Genomic DNA, 19,960 nt, shown 5'->3' on the forward strand with positions numbered 1-19,960 from the left:
TATGTGCTCGTATAATAAAGAATCCTTCTAGCAGGTAATTTACCGCCACAGCCTAATTTGTTTTTCTTAAAAAAAAACTCCAACATAGAACTCTTTTCGTATAATATTCATTTTTTAACTTACGAAGCATTTGTTTATACTTTTATTCATTTAATATCCTCTTTAGGCTTTTAACTAACTCCATTACATTTAACTTTGAGCCATATAATCTACGGATAAACTCCACGGATAATTACAGGAAACTTTTTGTTGCTTAGTTAAGTAACAGGTTCTTTCATGCATAATAGATCAGGGTTGATAAAAAACGTGGAGTGCATAAAGTGCAAACAATCTTATTCCCTATTTGGGTCGTCATAATTTACGTCGTTGATCATCGTCAATAATGATATCACCATTATATCCTGAACATTGGTCGAAAAACTTGGCGGGAGGAACTTGGTAGTATTTGGACCACAAGGATGAGTGGTATGTAAAGTACTATGCCAAAGCGTGTTGCCGAAGAGCAAGAGGAAGGCGAAATTAAACGAGTAACGGACCTTGATGCCAAGATCTCGGGCAGCTATGAAGGTTACGTACCGGAAGAGGAAGTTACTTCCATAGAGGTAATAGAGGAGCCAATAAATGACTTAGAAAAACAAAAGTTTTATGACCGTTATGTTTTAGGGCGTAGGCCATGTAAGATTAAGATGCGTGATGACAAATTTTTTGACTGGAATCGTTTAAGAAGCGGCAATTTGTTAAATTCTTTATCAGGTGATCAGATAGTTCAAGTAGAGAACAAGGTTGATGGAGGCTTTGGAAGTGGAACCAAACGTTTGAAAATGCCTTTTAAGGAATTTTTACAGCGCCTAAGCAATGGTGCTCGTGACATATATCTTACAACACAATACGAAGAAGATAATTCAGGTGACGACTCGGAATCTGACGATGACTTCGAGGAAACTAATCACAAAATGGGCGATGTTACGAACGATGAACAGGCTGCTATTCGAAGCAAAGTATCAACACGTCCTGTTGCTGATAGCGGTGAGGAGACAGAGCACAGTGAAACATTCATTACCGCCCTTGATCATGTGCCCAGTGACAATGAGAGTGACTTCATCGACTCGCATGATGATTTTGATGAACTAGCTGAAGACAGTCCTGTTACCACTTTATCTACAGGTCCTCTGTATGAACGTGAAATCATACAAAGAATTCATGAACTTTATCAGCCGCCCTTAACTACAATTGCTGGGAAATTGCCTACAGGAGTACCATTTCTTTCCCCACTTCTGACACAACAGATTAATATGTGGATTGGCTCAACAGCAAAAGACACGGATGATAGCTTCTTTACAGAAAATTTTAATCCTAAAGATGAAAAATTAGGTTTTGGAAGGCGTGTTCCAGGTGGTGGCAGCTCTTCCGGACTTCATCATGATCATGCTGATAATATCTACATTCCAATTGAGGGCCGCAAGCGTTTTACAGTATTTTCTCCAGCTGATGCTATGAAAATGTATACTGTGGGTGAAATAGAAAAAGTATTTCTAACAGGCGTTATCAATTACAAACGTAACGAGCGTGCGCCATTGTGGAGAGCATTAAGAGATGACGGGGCTATCATTACAGAAGTTGCCGCTCATCGTCTAGAGGTCGAAGCTGATTCGCTATCTGAAGAAGAGGCAGAACAACTTCGCGCTCTAATAGCAAGTGAAAATAACACTGAAGACTTACCAAAACCAAGCGACCCTCCCCACTTCTCTAAGATCCCAAGCGCCGTCCTACACATGGACGAGATTAAAGATCAAGAGCTAAAAGACAAGATACACCAACAGGTACAAAATCGTTGGCCACTCCTTAAAAAGGCTAACAGAATCTACATTGACGTTCAACCTGGTGAGATGCTTTGGTTGCCTTGCGGCTGGTTCCACGAAGTCACATCGTTTGGCAACTCAGATAATAATAGTCACGTGGCTGTTAACTATTGGTTTATCCCTCCAAATGGTAAATCAATGGAGTACCCCTATACTGCTAGTGATCGTTATTGGACGCTAGACTACGAACGTACCAAAATTGCTTTGTCACATTACTGTAAAGATGCCCACCAGATGTAGTTTTAATTTATTTATTTCAGTAAAATTTCCAAATTCATGTTGTGACTGCTCTCCTGTTAAGGAACATAATTTTCATACTAAAAAATAAATTTTGAAATTCCCTTATTTTTATTAAAGTGATGTATGGGTTCTGTGCGATTGAAACCAATAAATTTAGCTGTAATTAGTCTTCTTAAGCACACTTTATTGAGATCTGGCATGAGCGGCGTGATATGTCTATCTAATCTAGTTATCAATACGCTAAGCTTTGCAATATTCTTTCAGGGCCAGTCAAGCCGTAGAAATGAACTTAATTATACAAAGTATATATTCTAGAATGGAGATTGTGTAAGAATACCCATATTACTATTAGCAATGAAGCCAATGTAACCAGATATGGCTCAAAGAGACTTACTGAGTGCCCTGGAGACAATACTCTAAGTATTGCAGGCAGGGAAGTACGCTACAAGTGAATTCACATTTCAAAATGTGTGGGTTTATTTCACATGCACAGAAACTATCGTACAACAACTTTTTCCGTCTTGGCTTGCACCACCACCCTCTGTGAGTATCCATCGCATCCTTACTTGCTACCCATCCGCCACTTCCGATTGGAAGATATTAGGTGAACCAAAATAGGAGGAGATATTAGGGCATCTTAGAATTCGCGAGTTCGTGCGATTCACCAACTACGGATAATCCATAATCACGTCGTTCTATTACGCCTGATTGTATTACCGAAAGCACTTGTACGGGAATTCAAAAGCTTGTTACGGGGTTATTAACCAGGGAGCTAACAAGCACTGTTTTCTTTTGCCTGGTTATTATAGATCAGGTTTTTTTATATTACTAGCCCATTCATTTGTCTAAAAAGATCCCTGATTGTGGCTTTAATATAAACCAACCCTTGCTTAACATTGTGAACGAGCAAATCCCTTAACCTACTTGCTCGGATCTACACTGAAGGTTGTGGCTAGCCGCTGCTATTTAACCTCAGCGTTAACGAGAATACCCAGAACTTGGAGGTTTTAATTAACATCTTCAAATTATATTATTAACATACAATGTCATCGACCAACTCAATGTCTTTGACAATGCCTATGTCAAGGACGGATTCAATTAAGAATTCAAAATCGCCAATGCTTCATGCAGGGTTTTTGAATGAAGTAGAAGATATTGATATGATAAATGGAAGTGATTCAAGCCATAGCCCTTCTAATTATTCAATGACAGATGAGTCTGACTCCCAGTCTCCGAAATCAATATCGGATGCAACCGCTGTACATATGAAAAAGAGTAGCTCTGGTTCCACATCGTCTTCAGCGAACTATTCAGGAGCAATATCAAGGATGGTTCCTGTGACCGGTGAAAGACCAAAACCTAGTAATTCTGATCCTGCTTTGAATGATGACGTACTTCATGCAGTCTTTGTTATACTGTGGGAGAAAGATTCAGAACAAAAGGGCATGACTGTTAAGCAACTCTGTGACTTACTAGTCGAGAGACATCCAAACATGGCTAATCTCTCTACCAAACTTTCCAACTTGGTATCAGCTAAATTGAATGCATACGTGAAAAAGGTAGAAAAAGGAGAAAAAGCACTAAGATACGCACTTTCTAGAGAGTGGTCAGATGCATCTCCTAGAAGAATGGTGTATGTGTACCGTGGAATACTTGCTCCAGAGTATCAACAAATAGCACAGGCTGCCTCTGCACAGCAACGCGAAAAGCAGCAAACTTCGAATTCTGGTTCGAAGTTTAAGAAAGCTAACAACTCGTCTTTACAAAACTCTCCAACACCGGCATTACAGCAGCAGCAGTCAATAGATATAAATTCCACATTGGTTTATGAAAGAAACGTTGCTGCCTTTTCCCGGAATTTAGGCGTCTCCAATGCATTTTCAAACGCTATGTATGGAAATTCCGATTTAAATATTCCATACTCCACATCACCGCTATCCATGGCATTAGCCTCCAAGATGTCTCCTCAAGATGGCCCTACCAAGGAGTCTTCTTCCAATGAAACCAGCAAGAGAGATGCCACAACTGCCGGTATCGGTCCATCTTCCCCTCAAAAGAAGGCTAGGACAACGAACGGCTCTGCAATCTCCTCCCCTAACTCGAAGAACGTAGATCCCAGCTCTGCGTCCTCTCAAAATTATGTCACTGCCGCTGCAGCGGCACCCAGGCTATCCAAAATCTTGCCTTCCAAAGGTGTCCCGAAGTCAAACTTTAGTGTCGTCTCATCCTCCACTACCTCATCTCCACAATTTAATACAGTAAGCACTCCTGCTACAGTTATTGCTGCTTTGCATAAGGCTGTCATCATGCAGAAACCGATTACTGTTAAACTGGACATTAGCCAGCAATCCGAAGAGAAGAATATTTGGATTAAAACCATCAGATCTGGATTTATGACGCAGGAAATAGATTCTCCAGAATCTGTTACTGTGGATGAACTGGATGCACTTTTTGCCTAATTTTGCATACCGCAAATGCATCAAGTAAAACCCCACTTGCAATAATGACCGGGACGTGTGACGAGCTCTATAATTCCTTTTACTTCTACCTTCGGGTTTATATAATAGTTTTTTACTTCAGGTATTATAATAATTTATGGTTGGGACTTCAAACACCATTACTAACAACACTAATACTGAATATGACTTACTAAACAAATCAGCAGGTTTACTTTTATATAGACATTTTAATTATAATTATGATAGAATTCAGCTAATAATTCAAAGTATGCGAAGCATGCATATAAAGTCTTGATCCATCAGCTTTTACTGCTGTTATAACTGCTATTATACAATACAATTTATTTGTCAACATTTATTACGTTTGCAGTTAATGTCAGTCATAATTTAATAAATATTAAAAGCGTCGTTTTTTTTTATGACTTCTTTATTAGTTTAACTTCTTCAAGAGAATAAGAAATTGTAATAAATTACGCTAATAGTGGCTCGAAAAGTGCACTATCTCTTTATTTATTGTCTGCTCCGTCTAAGTTAGCTACTTCATCTTATATTACTATGTTAAGACTTAATATTAAGAGGGTATTTACTAATCTTAACGGTAATGCAACAATAGCTCGAAGAACTTTGATCAGTAGCATTTCACGGACTCATGCCGCTGTGCAATCTGTTTCTAGGGACGCAATATGCGTTTTAGAACCTTGCAGGTCTTTTTCTGCTTGTGCTATTGGTAAAAGGTCGGAAGTTCCTTTTGAAAAGATGACAGAAGATGAGCAGATGATCTTAACTTCTGAACGTGAAATTGATAATGTTGACGTTTGTATTGTAGGTGGCGGGCCAGCAGGTTTAGCAACAGCTATACGTTTAAAACAGCTGGATAACGAGCATGGAACTGGGGAGCTAAGAGTTGTAGTACTTGAGAAGGGTTCCGAAATAGGATCTCACATTGTATCTGGAGTTATTCTAGAAAACACAGCTTTGAAGGAGCTATTTCCTGATAGCGAGTACTATGATGGAGATATGCATGATATTCCTTTACCTCATGACTTGGTCACTAAGGTGGAATCCGAAGAAATGAGGTATTTGATTGGTAATGTTGCAATCCCTGTACCTGAACCACCGGAGATGGTTAACAAAGGCAAGAATTATATTGCTTCATTATCCCAGGTTGCAAGATGGCTTGGCGAGAAAGCTGAGGAACTAGGAGTCGAGGTTTATCCTGGTACCGCAGTGTCCGAAGTCATTTATTCTGAAGATGGTGCTGCCGTGCGTGGTGTCGCTACTAAGGATATGGGTATATCCAAATCAGGTAGACCAAAGGATCAGTTTGAAAGAGGTATGGAATTTCATGCTAGACAAACAATTTTTGCGGAGGGCTGCCATGGATCACTGACGAAACAGGTGATTAAGAAATTTGGTTTAAGAGATGGTAGAGACAATCAAACTTACGGTTTAGGTATAAAGGAAGTTTGGGAGGTTAAACCTGAGAATTTTAAAAAGGGATTTGTTTCCCATACAGTAGGTTATCCCCTATCGAATGATTTGTACGGAGGTGGCTTCCAGTATCATTTTGGAAACAACCTTGTAACTGTTGGGATAGTTGTTGGGTTGGATTATAAAAACCCTTGGGTATCACCTTACCAAGAGTTCCAAAAAATGAAGCATCATCAATATTACGCTAAGGTTTTAGAAGGCGGTAAATGTGTTGCATATGGTGCCCGTGCCTTGAATGAGGGTGGGTTGCAGTCTGTTCCAAAGTTGCATTTCCCCGGTGGTTGTTTGGTCGGTGCATCCGCAGGTTTCATGAATGTGCCTAAGATTAAAGGTACTCATACTGCGATGAAGACTGGTATGTTAGCGGCCGAAGAGTTGTTTCCTATTTTATCCAAGTTGCCTGCATTAGGATCAGAAGAAGCAGACGGAACAGTTGAGAAACCAATAGATCTGGCATCTTATGAGAAGGCCTTCAAAGAGTCGTGGGTCTATAAGGAATTATGGAGAGTTCGTAATGTTAGACCTTCTTTTGGTAGTAAACTTGGATCAATGGGTGGGCTCGCATATAGCGCTTTGGATACCTTTATTTTGAGAGGCCGCGGTGGATGGACTTTCCGTCATCACGAATCAGATGCTTATATCACTAAACCAGCATCCGAATATAAGAAGATAGAATATCCATCACCTGATGGGAAGCTATCATTTGATATTCTAACATCAGTGTCAAGAACAGGTACTTATCACGATGAAGATGAAAAGTGTCATTTGAGGGTCCCAGAACAGGATATGGTAAAGCATACAGGAATTGCGTATCCTAAATGGCAAGGTGTGGAATCAAGGTTTTGTCCTGCCGGGGTCTACGAGTATGTTGAAGACGAAACGTCTCCCTTAAAGGTTAGGTTCCAAATAAACTCGCAAAACTGTATACATTGCAAAACTTGTGATATTAAGTCCCCAACCCAAGACATAAATTGGGAAGTCCCTGAAGGTTCCACTGGACCCAAGTACAGTTTGACCTGATTGTTATATTATAGTTATTTATTTATTATTCAGCCAGATTATCCACCAATTGAATGGTGAACTTGCTAGGAGTGAGGTGGAGGTTAAGTTTTATAGAACAAAAATAAAATTCATATACATAGAGAAGTGGATAAAATGTATAAAGCATATATTATTGATTAGTTTAAATGTTTTTGTCCTTATTGCAAGCAATATATATATATACATTTATATATATACATGTACATATATAACTGTCCCCTTTTATGAGTATATTCACCGGTATCATACAAAAGCCCAAACATTTAATATACGTTCCTTACTCTCCCGTAGCATATCCTTTACAACTGACCAGTCATCCTCACTTTCTAACATAACAAAGTCACCATCATCATCTTGGTACTTGACCTTGCAAATGGAACCCGCATGGGCCAACTTCTTCTTCAGTTGCTGTAAAACATCAGTGATCCTTGAGTCGATAGATACCAAAACAGTGTAGAAGTCATTATTAAATGATACTCGTAGCATCAGCATTGACTCTGGAATTGAATTTTTATAACTTTCGGAAATAGACCTATATTCGTGTTCAAAAGACTGCTGTTGAGATGGAGGTTTCGGCATTACCTCGTTTATTTGTCTTACCAGACTGCTATTGATGGATGCCGTGCTATAATGCGGATGGTGAGGTGATGAAACAGAGGAGCGATCAGTACTACAAGTAGCATTAGACTTGAATGATTCGCTACGTATCTGGCGTAATAAGCTTTGGAGACATGATAGCCAGTTGTCTCTGGTTTCTTCGTTCCTGAATTTTAGGATGAAATTCCCTTGCTCTTTTGCAGATTCCCATATGATATTTATCGAGTGGTGGTCAACTGCTACGATCTGGTTCAAATTAACAATCATGATTCTACCCCTTAAATCTAACTTGGTATCTCCACTAGAACTGGTCGAAGACGAAACTCCAACAGAGCCTGGCAAATACAATGAAGAAGAGGAATGAGAATTACTCTTAATCTTTAAACTCCTAGAATTCGATTTCTTCTGCGGTACCTCACTGAATAAAATAATAATCTTCTCAAACAAATAGACCTCAAATTCGCGTTCGGGCTCGTTCGAGTGGTTTGTTGATATAACTACTTTATCAAAGTAGAGTAGCTCGCCAAACTTGGCAATACGGTAGCCCTTCCAATTAACTACACGGTCGTATAGTTTTTTGACTACCTCGTGGTTCTCTGTGCGTCTCTGGTTCTCATTTATGCTTCTAGCAATAGACTTCGAAATTTCAAGGGCTGTTTGCAACTCCTTGATATTGACATCACTCTTTGACTTCACAGACAACTTGAGAAGGTCGCGTAGCAACAAGGGGTATCTACAGAGACGTTGTACCGGTTTTAGTAGGAACGATTGCAACTCCATTCTGTTCCCTATGACGAACTCATGCGACTGCATCTTATCGAAGATAGAAGAGATAAAGCTCGCAGCAGCATTTTGTCCGATGGACCAAGGTTCGTAAAGTTTAAAGAAATGTTTAGAATGCATGAATAATGCTCCGATTCGTTGCCGCTGAGCGGGCACCTGTGCATTAATCTCCAGCGAAACAAGGAACCGCCGCTGGAAATCGATTATTTCGTTTAAATTAGGGAAAAGCATATAGAGCTCTTCCGACGAAATAATCTGGTGTTCCAGGAGCTGCTGTCTATACTTGCTTAAAACCTCCAAATCATGAACATACTTCCTTTCAGTCTCGACAAACTCCTTCACAATTTTATCGTGGTCCGACATGTACTGAGGTGGCTGCGGCGAAGCAACAGATGTAGGCGTCGTCGCTGCGCTGGCTGGTGCCCCTCGAGCATCCACAGAGTAATCTGAGTCATCAGCCGGCACAGGCGGGCCAATATGTGCTGGAGCAGGAGATGAGGTCCCAGCCTTGAAGAATATCTGAGGCGCAGAATCAAACAACGCAATCACCACATCGAGCACCTTAATGAACTGCTCTGTGGAATTAGAAAAAACATCAGAAATCGTAAACAACTCCTCGTCACTGAACGCAAAGTGCAGCTTCAACCCCATGATAAAATCGTATATAGATTTCTTGCAAATCTTCAAATCGTCCGACGAAACTACCGCAAGCTTGCAGTGCGGCTTAACTGCATTAAATATTATGCATAGGGGGGAACCTTGCTGGAAAAGCTTCGAGAGCTGTGTAACTGGGTCGCAGTCCACCGAGATCGGGAGTATACCCATAGAATACGTCAAAACCGTCTCCTCCATACTAACCATCGGCTGGTACTCCCCGTCTTCTATTGTACTGCTCGAGGTGGAAGCAGGACGCATCTCAGACTCCGGAGTCGTAGAAACGGTGCCCGCTGAATATGAGAGCAACCCACCTTGACCATGCGTTATAGCCGCCTGCTGGTGTAACTGTTGCTGTTGGTCATGCTGGTCCCTTTGCGATAGCAATAATGCCTGCCGATCACTAGCAACTTCCGCGCTAGCATACGCTAGGTTTAAATACGGCTTCAACTGCGGTAAGCACTCTAGTTTTTTCTTGACACCGAGACAGATATGGTATAGAGAATCTTCCTCGGAAACACGCTTATTCATTAGGTGCTGAGTAGAGTTTGAAACCACACTACGCAACGATACCTGCGACTGCGCAGAAGAGTGATTATTATTCATAACAACAATATTACTGTTATTATTATTATTCGACATCCTTATGTTTCTAACAATCAATTAAACAACCCTCCACTTTAAAGAAGGGGTGGCAAATAAAACCCGCTAAAGCAAAATAGAACAAATAAACAAATAATAATAATAATAATAATAATAATAATAATAAAAGCTCGTTAATAAAAAAATTTCAACTTAATTAACAATGGCGGGTTTTTCTTTTGAGAAAAATTTTTATTATTATAAGATACTTCAAACACACAACAACAACACACACACACTATGACCTATAATACAATCAATCTTGAACTTCTCTTGTAATATTTAAGATTACTTGGTTTTTGCTTTGTTTTTTTGTCAGAAATTTTTATTAGTCTTTTATTAAATCTTTCTTGCGGGGTTGGGGAGTCTTGCCAAATAAGGATACTTGTTTATTAAAAAATAATTAGTTTCTAGTAGTCGTTCTAACAAAAAATACAAGGTAATATAAACTTGTTTATTAATGCTCTTTTAATACATTTTCTGTGGTATTACGTGACAGTTTAAGGTTGAACGTTTTAGCATTGAAAAGTTTCGCCCTTTAAGGTGGCATCATCTTTAACGAGGTGCCGTGTGGAGGCGATGACTGATGAGGGTCATGTGTCTATTGGAAACTTTTGGTTTGCTACGTGTACAGATCGCGGAGATCTGTGTGGTCACGTGGTGCGCACGGTGCATTAGTCTAGATAGTGTATGTATGGCACGTGAATGGTTAGATAGTAGTACGACAGCTGCGATTAGCGTGATTTCTTGTTCCATATTGTCCGCTGAGCTCTGTAGACTAGTTTGTCGACGACTGTACCTACTGCGAGGACACCGCCGACACTAGTGATACAGTTGAGGACGAAGCCCGACCACGAGAGAGCATGCTCTTCGCGGTTGATAACCTTTAACGGCGACATTTCGAAGTAGATTGTAATACTTGGGATTCCTCCGCTCAAATGCAACGTGTTTGGGTGGTCGTGGTCCCGCCCCCCTGAGAGTGGGCGGTCGTGGGCGGTGGCGCTGAATTCTGCGGTTTCCAGGACTGTGCCGTCTAGACGTTCGAAACGCGTAGGGACGATCTTCGCAAAATAGGAAAAGATGCGGGAATGGGGATCCTGCTCGACAATTGCATGGTGGTTATCGAGGGGACTGCCGGTGGTAGGGTTCGAGTCCAGTTTCTGGGGTGGCCCGAAGGCGAGATGGTTGATGATATGGTTGAAGTTCAGGTGCTTATATTTCGCATATAGGGACGAATCGTGGGAGTGAGTCCGGCGAACTTGTATAGGTCTTCCGGGTGCAAAGTGGATATTTCCCTGGATTCTGTTCAATTGGGCTTTTCCGCGAATACGGCAGCCCTCGTGTAACTCCCGCTGCAAACGTTCTACATAGCCCTCGCGCTCACACTGCTCCACGTTGTTCCCATCGAAGAACGCCCATCCCTTTGCAGCATAAGCCTGGCGCACATCGTCACATGTCTGACAACATACACGATCTTTTGGAGCAGCGTTAGCATTACCTTCTTGGTCCCGTGCACCGTAACATGGTCCACAGTAGTCTTCTGGAAGCTGCGAAGAGTCAACCTGGTCGTTATGCACGTTAAATTCCTCGGTACTAATAGCCTTGCCGTTACTGTTCAATCTAGTCTTGGTAAAACCTTCGTCCAGTAGGTCTAGTTGTATCTCTCTAGAATCGTCGACAATGTCAAGGCTCAGCAGAGCACATGGCATGTTAGGAAAAGTGATATCCAAGTCCAGGTCCAACTTCAAATGACGATCGCGGTCCAACACCAGCTGCGGACGATGTACTACCGTGTGTAATTGGGTCCATTCTTTCAACAACAACATAATTGTCACCAACACACAAGCGAGCGTAACGAACCCACCAGTCCGCGTACGCACGCGGACGTCCTCCTCAGTCTTGGCAAACGCATCTATACTGAGCAAAGTAGACTTAGGCATCCTACTTGAGTGTATTTGCTTGTTGGTTTCTTTACTTCCAGTAAAATGTAGGGGGAATTTTTCCTAAGTATGTAAGAACAACTATTTAAAAATCATACCCGGGCGCTATCGTAAGAGCTCATTATCCTGTAAAGCTATCGTCCTGCAAAAACCGTACCAGAACGCGCGACCCACTTTGAAGTAGCGGGTGACCAGCAACACTGGACAACCACCGCGCTAGGCCCTGTCTCCTCTCTTCAATTGCCTCGTCGCTGAACCGTCTTGATAAAAGAATCTTGCCTGGTAATGAGGGAATCACGACCCTTGGATGGCTCGACATTGATAGTTCTTTGAAAAGGCATTTTTTAAAGAACTCGAAGTCACTGTAGCGTCTTCTTACTTGGGAAAAGCGTTTGGGAAAGCTAGGTAGATTAGTGCGACATACCACAACATAATCCGTATACATTCCACGCGTAGAGTCGCCACTAGGAAAGTGGGTCTGCGGATCCAGGACTTCAATCTCGAGGAAGTTTTCGGGCTCCTCGTAGCCCACGCTTGTGGGCTGACTCGAGGGTTGTGGGCCAGTCGTACGCGCCTGGCCTGCCTGGTCACCCGCCGAGGCTTTTGAGGCTGCAGGCGTGCTCAGAGCTGCCTGAATAGACGTGCTGAAAGACTGAAACTGCCTCATATCTGTGTATATGTGCTGTTTGTGACCACGCTCCTGTTGTAACGGTAGTCAAAAGGGCCAACATTGTTTTCCGTTTTTTTAACCCTGCACTTTCCACTGTACGCCTTTAAACCTCACCAAATGAATACCACCCAGCCCGACCAGGAGGATCAGGACGTGTTCCATAATGTCAGTCGTGGCCTTGTAGGTCACTACCGTGAAATAATGGTTCAATATTGGCAAGAACTTATAAACGAGATTGAACAAACCAACGAACAAGGTTCACAATTTCAAGATGACTTCAAATCTCATTCTCTACCGCTAGCACGGATAAAAAAGGTCATGAAGACAGATGAAGATGTTCGTATGATTAGTGCTGAAGCTCCTATTCTTTTCGCGAAGGCTTGCGAGATCTTTATTACCGAGCTCACTATGCGAGCCTGGTGCATCGCGGAAGAGAATAAGCGTCGAACTCTACAGAAACAAGATGTAGCTCAGGCGCTTCAAAAGTCAGATATGTTTGACTTTCTGATTGATATAGTACCCAGGCGCATGCAGTAATAATATATAGGACTTATTTAGCGATTAATGTAGGATTTTAGTTGAACTAAGTGAGCCTTCATAAGGCTTATGTGGGTTTTTTTGAAACAAAAATTTTAATATGAAGCTTAAAACATCTCTGGTAGATATAGAGACCTGTAACCCTTGAACATTAAAGCGAAAGTATGGACGTTTCGCAGCAATTGCAGCAGTTAGAGCAGGTTAAGCGCCTTGCAGTTGCTAACGAACCTGAAAAGGTTCTACCAAAGGTGTTAGAAACTGCACTAACTCTGTACCGACAAAATGCTGCCCGTCCTCGCGAACTAGCTCGATTTTGTTCACAGTTATTCCGTGAAATACTTAACTCTGAGAGGATCCCAAGTAGTGAGAAGCCATTTCTTGCTTCCCAACATTTACATGACTTTGTTCAAATGTGCCAGGCCCCGCCTGCTGTGGATCATGTTACATATACGAATGTTCTTTTAGCGTTTGGAACTAGTTACGAGTGTTTATTTGATCTAGTTGCTAAAACTTCCAATGAAGCACTTTGGAAGGATATGGTTTATCTAAAGGATTTAGTTCAGACGAACTGGAAGACATGTTTTCCACTGGATCCTACTGACGCTCTTGCAGACCACGGACGGTCTTTAGGAGCGAAGCTGGCGAGCGTAAAGCTGCTATCAAAACTGGTTATTGTACATACTCAAGGTACTGGCGTGAATATCGGAGCTGTGCCAGATAACCACCCTGTGATTCGAAACAAGGCTGCGCTGCAGGCAGAATCTAAAAGGCTGTTAGACGTGCTTATCTCGTATCTAATTGATGAGCCTATGATGGTAGCACCATTATTTTCGGCTATCCTGCACTGCCTAGCATTTGTTATGAAACAGCGGCCTATGGCGACGCTGCGTATTCTATCAGGCCTGCTGAAGTTCAACGTTGATATGAAGTATCAGCAGGACCATGAATCCGCACTACAGTACCGCTTGGCCAAGCGGTTTGTGGAACGTAGTTATAAAAACTTTGTAAACTTTGGATTGAAATCGCAGCTTATCAAGAATAGTGGTAGCATGGCTCCATACCACAGTAAGCTGAGTAAGATTGCCCAGACACTGCACATGATAGCGGAGGAGACAAAGAGTAAGGGTATTTTGAACTTTGATCCTACGCAAGTTGAGCGCAAAATGGATGCTCGTGAACGTGAGCGCTACCACACTGCTGCTGCCGCTGCTGCTGCATCTGCATCCTCCGGAAATAATGGTAACGGACCATTGTCAAAGTCTCCTACTCCTGTGGAAACTTCTATATCTGCGCCGCCGCTCTTCCCTCCACCGGCCGGTGTATTCGGCGCTAATGGATCTGCCGCGGCTGCAGCGGTTGCTCCTGCTACTGCAAGTGTTGCGGCAGCGGCTGCTGCTACAGCTGCTGCCTCCGCCTCTGTATCCGATTCTGCCAATGCTTCAGTGGTCCCACAACCGCCTGCTCCAGGCGTGCAGCTAGATTCCTTTGCAGACCTTCCAGCACTTGTCCGCTTGCAAAACTACACAATGTCGAAAGCTTCTGTCTCGAATTTCTTCAACAATTCCCCTGTTGCGTTTGACAACAATTGCTCATCCATATATTCCCTCATGAACAGTAAACACTCCGACTTCGACGTTTCTACTCTATCACAGCCGATGCTTGTTCGTCTTTGCACAGATGCCATTTACCAAACTGACACCAACCGAATGATCGCAGGGCTTTCCATAGTCGCTTCGCGCTACACAGATCTTATGAACAAAGCGGCTGACAAAAATCCGGTAGGCACTGTTACATCTACAATGACGACGGCGAATAATGAAACAGAATCCGATATTGATAATGGTGACCGTCGGCCCAGTAAGCGTCTCAAGGTCGAAGACGCTTCCAGCATGGCCGAGACCGAGGACGCGACAGCGAACCTGGACGATGATGAAGAAGCTCGAGAGTTCACACTCGCGCCTCCAACACCGCTCTCGCAAGAAGAAAAGGTCAAACATCTTCATCTCATTGTATCAAACCTGCTAGACGTCTCCGCCAGCGATGAGGCTCCTGGAATTGCACCTCCTACGGACGTCCTCCCGCCGCTGCATCGCGCCCGTCTACTACATTGGGAAAATCGCACCTCCTGGGTTGTACTTTTATCACGTTTGAGTGCAAGAGGCCTGCAGTCGAACACTGACATGAGCGACGTCGTTCGTCAGCGCCTATACGACTACTTCCTAGAAGACTTCAGTTCCCGCGTGGCAGTCGTCATCGACTGGCTAAGCGAAGAGTGGTACGCAGAAATGGTACAATCACTACCTCCTAAAATCTATAACCAGTGGTCGTTAAAGGTGCTAGATGGTCTCGTGCCTTTCCTGGAGAGCTCGCACCGTAAAATCTTCATCCGGCTTGTCAGTGAGCTGCCTCACCTCAACGGTGATCACGTTTCTAAGCTTAAATCGTTATGTCTCGACCCCTTAAGATCATCTCTTGGATTTCAGGCTCTGAAATTCCTTGTCATGTTTCGCCCACCCGTGAAGCCAGTTGTCAAAGACCTCCTTAAGGAAATGATTAACGCGGATGAATCTGTTAAGGATCAATGCGAATCGATTCTTGCCAAGTTTTACTGAGCTATATAGTACGTATATTAACATTGTAATTGTAATAAGATACACCAATTGCACTACGAGCCAAGCTTACTGCTTATATTTTAGGTACGCTACGTAACCAAGTATGTAAAGCATTTAATACCGGCTCTAAGGTAACTACTCAACAAAGGCTCAACGCGTAGATCCTATTACTGGACCCTGCCACGTGAAACTTTAGCACACGTCACCTGACTAGTAAATCATGGCAGCTTTGGAATGTGAGGTACGTAAGCGCATAAGCTTCATAGCTATGTAAACAAATAGCCTATAACCTAAATGTAGCGGTAACGTATTACCTACATGTATATATATGCGTGCGACATATGTGTCAACATTCTTAACAATCTATATATATATATATAAATAGAAATGCATAATTCAACAATCTTCATTATTAACGATGACTTTACGGTCACTATTTACAACTACCATTTGCTTAACACCATTTAATGTAATTTATTCTCTCATTCTTTTGTTACCTCCTTTACCTCAATTTGCCTTTTTTCTATTATTAAATGATTCCTAATTTTGTTCATTTTTGTCGCCACTCGTAGTTACTTCCTCACATTAAGCTCATCTCTCGTATCGTTTTTCTTATTTTTTTTTTTTTTTTTTTTAATTTTCAGTTCGACGGAATAGCGCCGCCTACAAGAAAAAAAATTTCCGCTAGTGTTCTTTATATCATCATTCATTAGAGTTAATATTTAACATAGAATAGAATAAAATTTTGCATAACGAAGATATCTGCAAAAATTAAAAACTAAGTGTCTACTGTCGATTTATTGATCCTATTGATTAGTGCTGGTTGCTATTATTGGTGTTGGCATCTGGTTTTTTTTTTTTTTTGAAGTTTTTTTGCAGCTTTAGAAAGTATCTAGGTGAAAAAATCTTTAGTTGTTCGAAAGAATTGTAATTATGCCTAATTATAATAACGGTATTGCCTCATCATTGCCCACACGTGCACAGTCTCCTATTAATATGCCAAGAGGAGCTCATCCAGGAGCTGTTTTATTGTCTCCAAACCGTGGGCCTCTGTCGTCGATGTCCACAGGTCCAGGAAGTGGCGCGAGTGGGACGACGCAGTCGTCCCAACACTCCTTCAGCTTGAGAGATATGTTAGATCAGCAGCAGGCCGAATCATCTGGGGGAGTTGGTTTGATATCGCCGCTTGTGCAGGCGCAGGGTGCCTCTATTTGTGGAAAGACCACTTTTCTGGAATCTTTTGGATCGCGGCCATCTAGCGCGGTTGGAATGCATCCTCCACAGCCGGCGCAGGGCCAGCCGGCACTGAAGATGAATAACAACATCATGGTGAACTTCACCAATGATGTGAACCAACTATGCACGTGGATGGCCATGCTGACACCTGCACAGCAGAACACCGTCATGGATAACTTGCTTTCTTCGCTAACTGAAGACGTTTTGCAGCATACAAAGCTGAAGCTTGACAGTATGACGAACAGTGGATACCTCTCACCATCGCTACGGCCAATTGCATCGCCGGTTCCCAGCCGTGTGGCTGAGGGCAGTTCTGGTCTCAGCGCTCCGAATGGCATACAGCTTCCAGGAGCGCAGACTTTGGACTCGGTCCTCACAGACACACCTACCGGGATGCTAAGTAATTCGGCTGGAGCTGGCAGCGGTGGCAACGTAAATGCCGCCGGCGGCGGAAGCAGCAGCAGTAGCAGTGGAGTCGCGAACATGTATAGAAGATGGTCTCCCAACCCACAAATCTCGTCTGTGACGCAGCCAATGTACGACTATTTGAGCGAGATCACGCGGCCCAGATCTGCAGATGTTGGTCGCTTGCGTTCTGGATATCAACCACAATCGCATCATCAAAATGGACAGTATCAAAATGGTCACCATCATAATTCCAGTCTCAGTCATGTGCATCATGATAGCGGGAATGGAAGCCTGTTCAATAGTGATAGTAGTGTGAACAACCAGAATGGAAGCGTTTACAATGGCGTTAAACACACCAGTCCACAGTCTCCTACATCTTCCCTGGCTATGAGTGACAGCGTTAGCTCGATATTTTCAGAGCCACAAGGTTCTACTCAGCAGAGTGCCTTAGGTAGTTTAGCATTGGGCTCCGCTGCGAGCGCTACTGCATCGGCATCCGCTGCGAATGCTTCAGCATCCAATTCTGCCTCAATATCTACGTCCAGTAACAGCTCCAATATGAATCCGAAGTCGTTATGCGACCCTAAGATGCTGAAGAACATACCAGCCTGGCTCAAGTCCCTGAGATTGCACAAATACTCTGGATCATTGGACGGTATGACTTGGCAGGAGTTGATCGAATTAGACGATGTTGTGCTGGAAGAAATAGGCGTGAGCGCCTTGGGAGCTAGACGGAAGTTGTTGAAAGCATTTGCAATCGTCAAAGACTGCAAGGAGCGTGGTTTAATTAATGAGAGCGCTTTTTCTGTTAAGGTACGAAGTAAAAGCGATTCGTGATAAAGATATATACACATGTCTGCACTATCCGTATAATAATAATCTATTATATGTAAGTACATATATATTTTAAAATAAATGTAACACCGCGAGTGCGTATTTTCCTTTTAACGGAGCGATAAATGTAGCTATAATATTACCATTAATTATTTCATGTACGATGTTCACTGCTGTAGCCAGAAATCCCTATTGGATTGGATGTTCTCATGAATAAACCTTACCTCTTTAAATTTATCTGCAAGTCCTGCGAATAAATCCAGTACAAAAGTATCAATGAAGAAAAGCTGGTCCTTTGGTAGACGAGGAAACCGAGCTACAATATCTTCTACTGAGTCTGGTAAATCGACATCGCGTCCCAGTTTGCTCTGCTTTACATCCACTGACTGCCCTTTTAACTTCTTTTCCAGAAGTATGCAGTCGTTCAACTCGTATGCTAGTAGAACAGCCCATTGCGCAGAAACTAATAGTGGGCGTGAAACGTTTGAAATATCTGCGGCCTTGATAATGAGAGATGTGAGTAAGGGTATATTATTTCTCAGTTTTTCGGTACCAGAAAGACTAAGTTGCTTTAGGTAACGGTTATGCAATGCCATATCAGTTGAAATAATGGCCTCTTTTATGTTCTTTAAGTTTAGCGACGTAGTATATTGCGGCCAGTGCTGCCTTAAAATGCCAGTGAAAATATCGGTATGGAAGTTTTCCAGGACAGAGTTGTCCGCATATTGTTTGGAAATTGGTGATCCGAATGAAGAGAATAAGTCATTGTTGGTTCCGGGATGCCCCACGTCATGACCGACTGCAGATATACAGAGTGCCAGGGAATGCCCAGGATCTAATTTTAGGAGATCACATAACTTATAGGTCGCCTGCATAACATCCAAAGCATGCCTAAAATTATGGAATTTATTCACTTGGTGGTATGCGCATTCTAGGTGAATTAGGAATACGTTCAGCTCATCTTCACTTAAACATGGGGTATTGGATGCAAGGCATAGTTTAGTAATAATAAGTCTGGCACATGCTATCAGTTCAAGCGTATTAAGGGAGTGCGCGCTGAAGTCCCATGTATTCAGCTGCGACCAATAATAATTCGTACTTTTTGGTACTTCCATAATGCCCTTTATATTAACACCGTTTAAAAACCGCACCAGAACACCATTGTTCTGGTCTTCCTGCGCATCGTTTAAACGTGCCAGATGCTGTGTCATCGAATACATATTCAGCGAACATGGTGTGACCCCGGAATGGCAATCAACATGCTTAGAATACATCCAATACTCGCTGCTAGTCACCTTGTCGACAGCTATTCGTTGTTGACACTTTAATGCCAGTTGCAATGTCGTTTGCCAATCGTCTACATTTGATACTTTAATGTTTAAACAGGGCAAAAAAATCTTCAGGAGCGTCTGCGTCTCAGGCAGAGACAGCTCCTGCTCATTATCATCATATACCACAATAGAAATCTCCTGTTCAAAATCCTCTTTATTATTCAATCGTTTTTCAAGCACTTCTTGAAGCAGATCACGCAGCACTTTAAAGTGCCCAACACAACATTCTAGCCCACTGGGAACTTCCTTCTTGGCGCAATTCACAAAAAAGATATGCATCATAGTAGTTACTATTTCAGCACTGCTTCCTGCTACTTTCAATAGTGCACCGGTAAACCTCTTTATGGGAAAACCACTTCAAATCCAAGTTTTAAAACTTTAACGCTACTTCTTTCCACAGTTTTCCTTGAAAAGCGTTAAGTCTTCGCCCTTATGTCTATCCCAACAAGCGCTGTCTAAGTGCACTGTATTCCAGTGATCCAAGTAACGGTTGCGGTCACAACTACAAGTCTTGTGGCAGTTAAGCAACTACCAGTCATCCCAATATCATTTCAACTTTTGCTGTATCATGAGTGAAGCTGCGCCCTCGTCGTTTCTTTTTGTTCTTTTTATCTACAGAAAAGAAA

At 42.4% G+C, this 19,960-nt stretch overlaps 10 protein-coding genes across 10 annotated transcripts; 6 read left to right on the forward strand and 4 right to left on the reverse strand.

Moving 5' to 3' along the window:
- Positions 1-479: 479 nt before the first annotated feature.
- Positions 480-2,099, forward strand: AW171_hschr42439 (HDL200Wp; the record flags this gene model as incomplete). Its single annotated transcript, XM_018131882.1, has 1 exon — positions 480-2,099. One exon carries the CDS (start codon positions 480-482, stop codon positions 2,097-2,099), a length of 1,620 nt encoding a protein of 539 aa, XP_017987540.1.
- Positions 2,100-3,142: 1,043 nt separating this feature from the next.
- GDS1 (Gds1p) lies at positions 3,143-4,558 on the forward strand (the record flags this gene model as incomplete). The annotated part of the gene is made up of 1 exon (XM_018131881.1): positions 3,143-4,558. The coding sequence occupies one exon, from the start codon at positions 3,143-3,145 to the stop codon at positions 4,556-4,558; it is 1,416 nt and encodes a 471-aa protein (XP_017987541.1).
- Positions 4,559-5,113: 555 nt separating this feature from the next.
- On the forward strand, positions 5,114-7,069 carry CIR2 (electron-transferring-flavoprotein dehydrogenase; the record flags this gene model as incomplete). Its single annotated transcript, XM_018131880.1, has 1 exon — positions 5,114-7,069. One exon carries the CDS (start codon positions 5,114-5,116, stop codon positions 7,067-7,069), a length of 1,956 nt encoding a protein of 651 aa, XP_017987542.1.
- Positions 7,070-7,333: 264 nt separating this feature from the next.
- On the reverse strand, positions 7,334-9,766 carry CDC24 (Rho family guanine nucleotide exchange factor CDC24; the record flags this gene model as incomplete). Its single annotated transcript, XM_018131879.1, has 1 exon — positions 7,334-9,766. One exon carries the CDS (start codon positions 9,764-9,766, stop codon positions 7,334-7,336), a length of 2,433 nt encoding a protein of 810 aa, XP_017987543.1.
- A 734-nt stretch (positions 9,767-10,500) lies between these two features.
- ERV46 (retrograde cargo receptor ERV46) lies at positions 10,501-11,706 on the reverse strand (the record flags this gene model as incomplete). The annotated part of the gene is made up of 1 exon (XM_018131878.1): positions 10,501-11,706. The coding sequence occupies one exon, from the start codon at positions 11,704-11,706 to the stop codon at positions 10,501-10,503; it is 1,206 nt and encodes a 401-aa protein (XP_017987544.1).
- Positions 11,707-11,827: 121 nt separating this feature from the next.
- Positions 11,828-12,373, reverse strand: SNX3 (Snx3p; the record flags this gene model as incomplete). Its single annotated transcript, XM_018131877.1, has 1 exon — positions 11,828-12,373. One exon carries the CDS (start codon positions 12,371-12,373, stop codon positions 11,828-11,830), a length of 546 nt encoding a protein of 181 aa, XP_017987545.1.
- Positions 12,374-12,493: 120 nt separating this feature from the next.
- On the forward strand, positions 12,494-12,913 carry HAP5 (Hap5p; the record flags this gene model as incomplete). The annotated part of the gene is made up of 1 exon (XM_018131876.1): positions 12,494-12,913. The coding sequence occupies one exon, from the start codon at positions 12,494-12,496 to the stop codon at positions 12,911-12,913; it is 420 nt and encodes a 139-aa protein (XP_017987546.1).
- A 164-nt stretch (positions 12,914-13,077) lies between these two features.
- On the forward strand, positions 13,078-15,525 carry PTA1 (RNA-processing protein PTA1; the record flags this gene model as incomplete). Its single annotated transcript, XM_018131875.1, has 1 exon — positions 13,078-15,525. One exon carries the CDS (start codon positions 13,078-13,080, stop codon positions 15,523-15,525), a length of 2,448 nt encoding a protein of 815 aa, XP_017987547.1.
- A 933-nt stretch (positions 15,526-16,458) lies between these two features.
- On the forward strand, positions 16,459-18,006 carry VTS1 (Vts1p; the record flags this gene model as incomplete). The annotated part of the gene is made up of 1 exon (XM_018131874.1): positions 16,459-18,006. One exon carries the CDS (start codon positions 16,459-16,461, stop codon positions 18,004-18,006), a length of 1,548 nt encoding a protein of 515 aa, XP_017987548.1.
- Positions 18,007-18,170: 164 nt separating this feature from the next.
- PDE2 (3',5'-cyclic-nucleotide phosphodiesterase PDE2) lies at positions 18,171-19,616 on the reverse strand (the record flags this gene model as incomplete). Its single annotated transcript, XM_018131873.1, has 1 exon — positions 18,171-19,616. One exon carries the CDS (start codon positions 19,614-19,616, stop codon positions 18,171-18,173), a length of 1,446 nt encoding a protein of 481 aa, XP_017987549.1.
- Between the last annotated feature and the right edge of the window lie 344 nt (positions 19,617-19,960).

Source organism: Eremothecium sinecaudum, chromosome IV (assembly GCF_001548555.1).
Source record: "Eremothecium sinecaudum strain ATCC 58844 chromosome IV, complete sequence".
NCBI classification, from domain to species: Eukaryota; Fungi; Ascomycota; class Saccharomycetes; order Saccharomycetales; family Saccharomycetaceae; genus Eremothecium; species Eremothecium sinecaudum.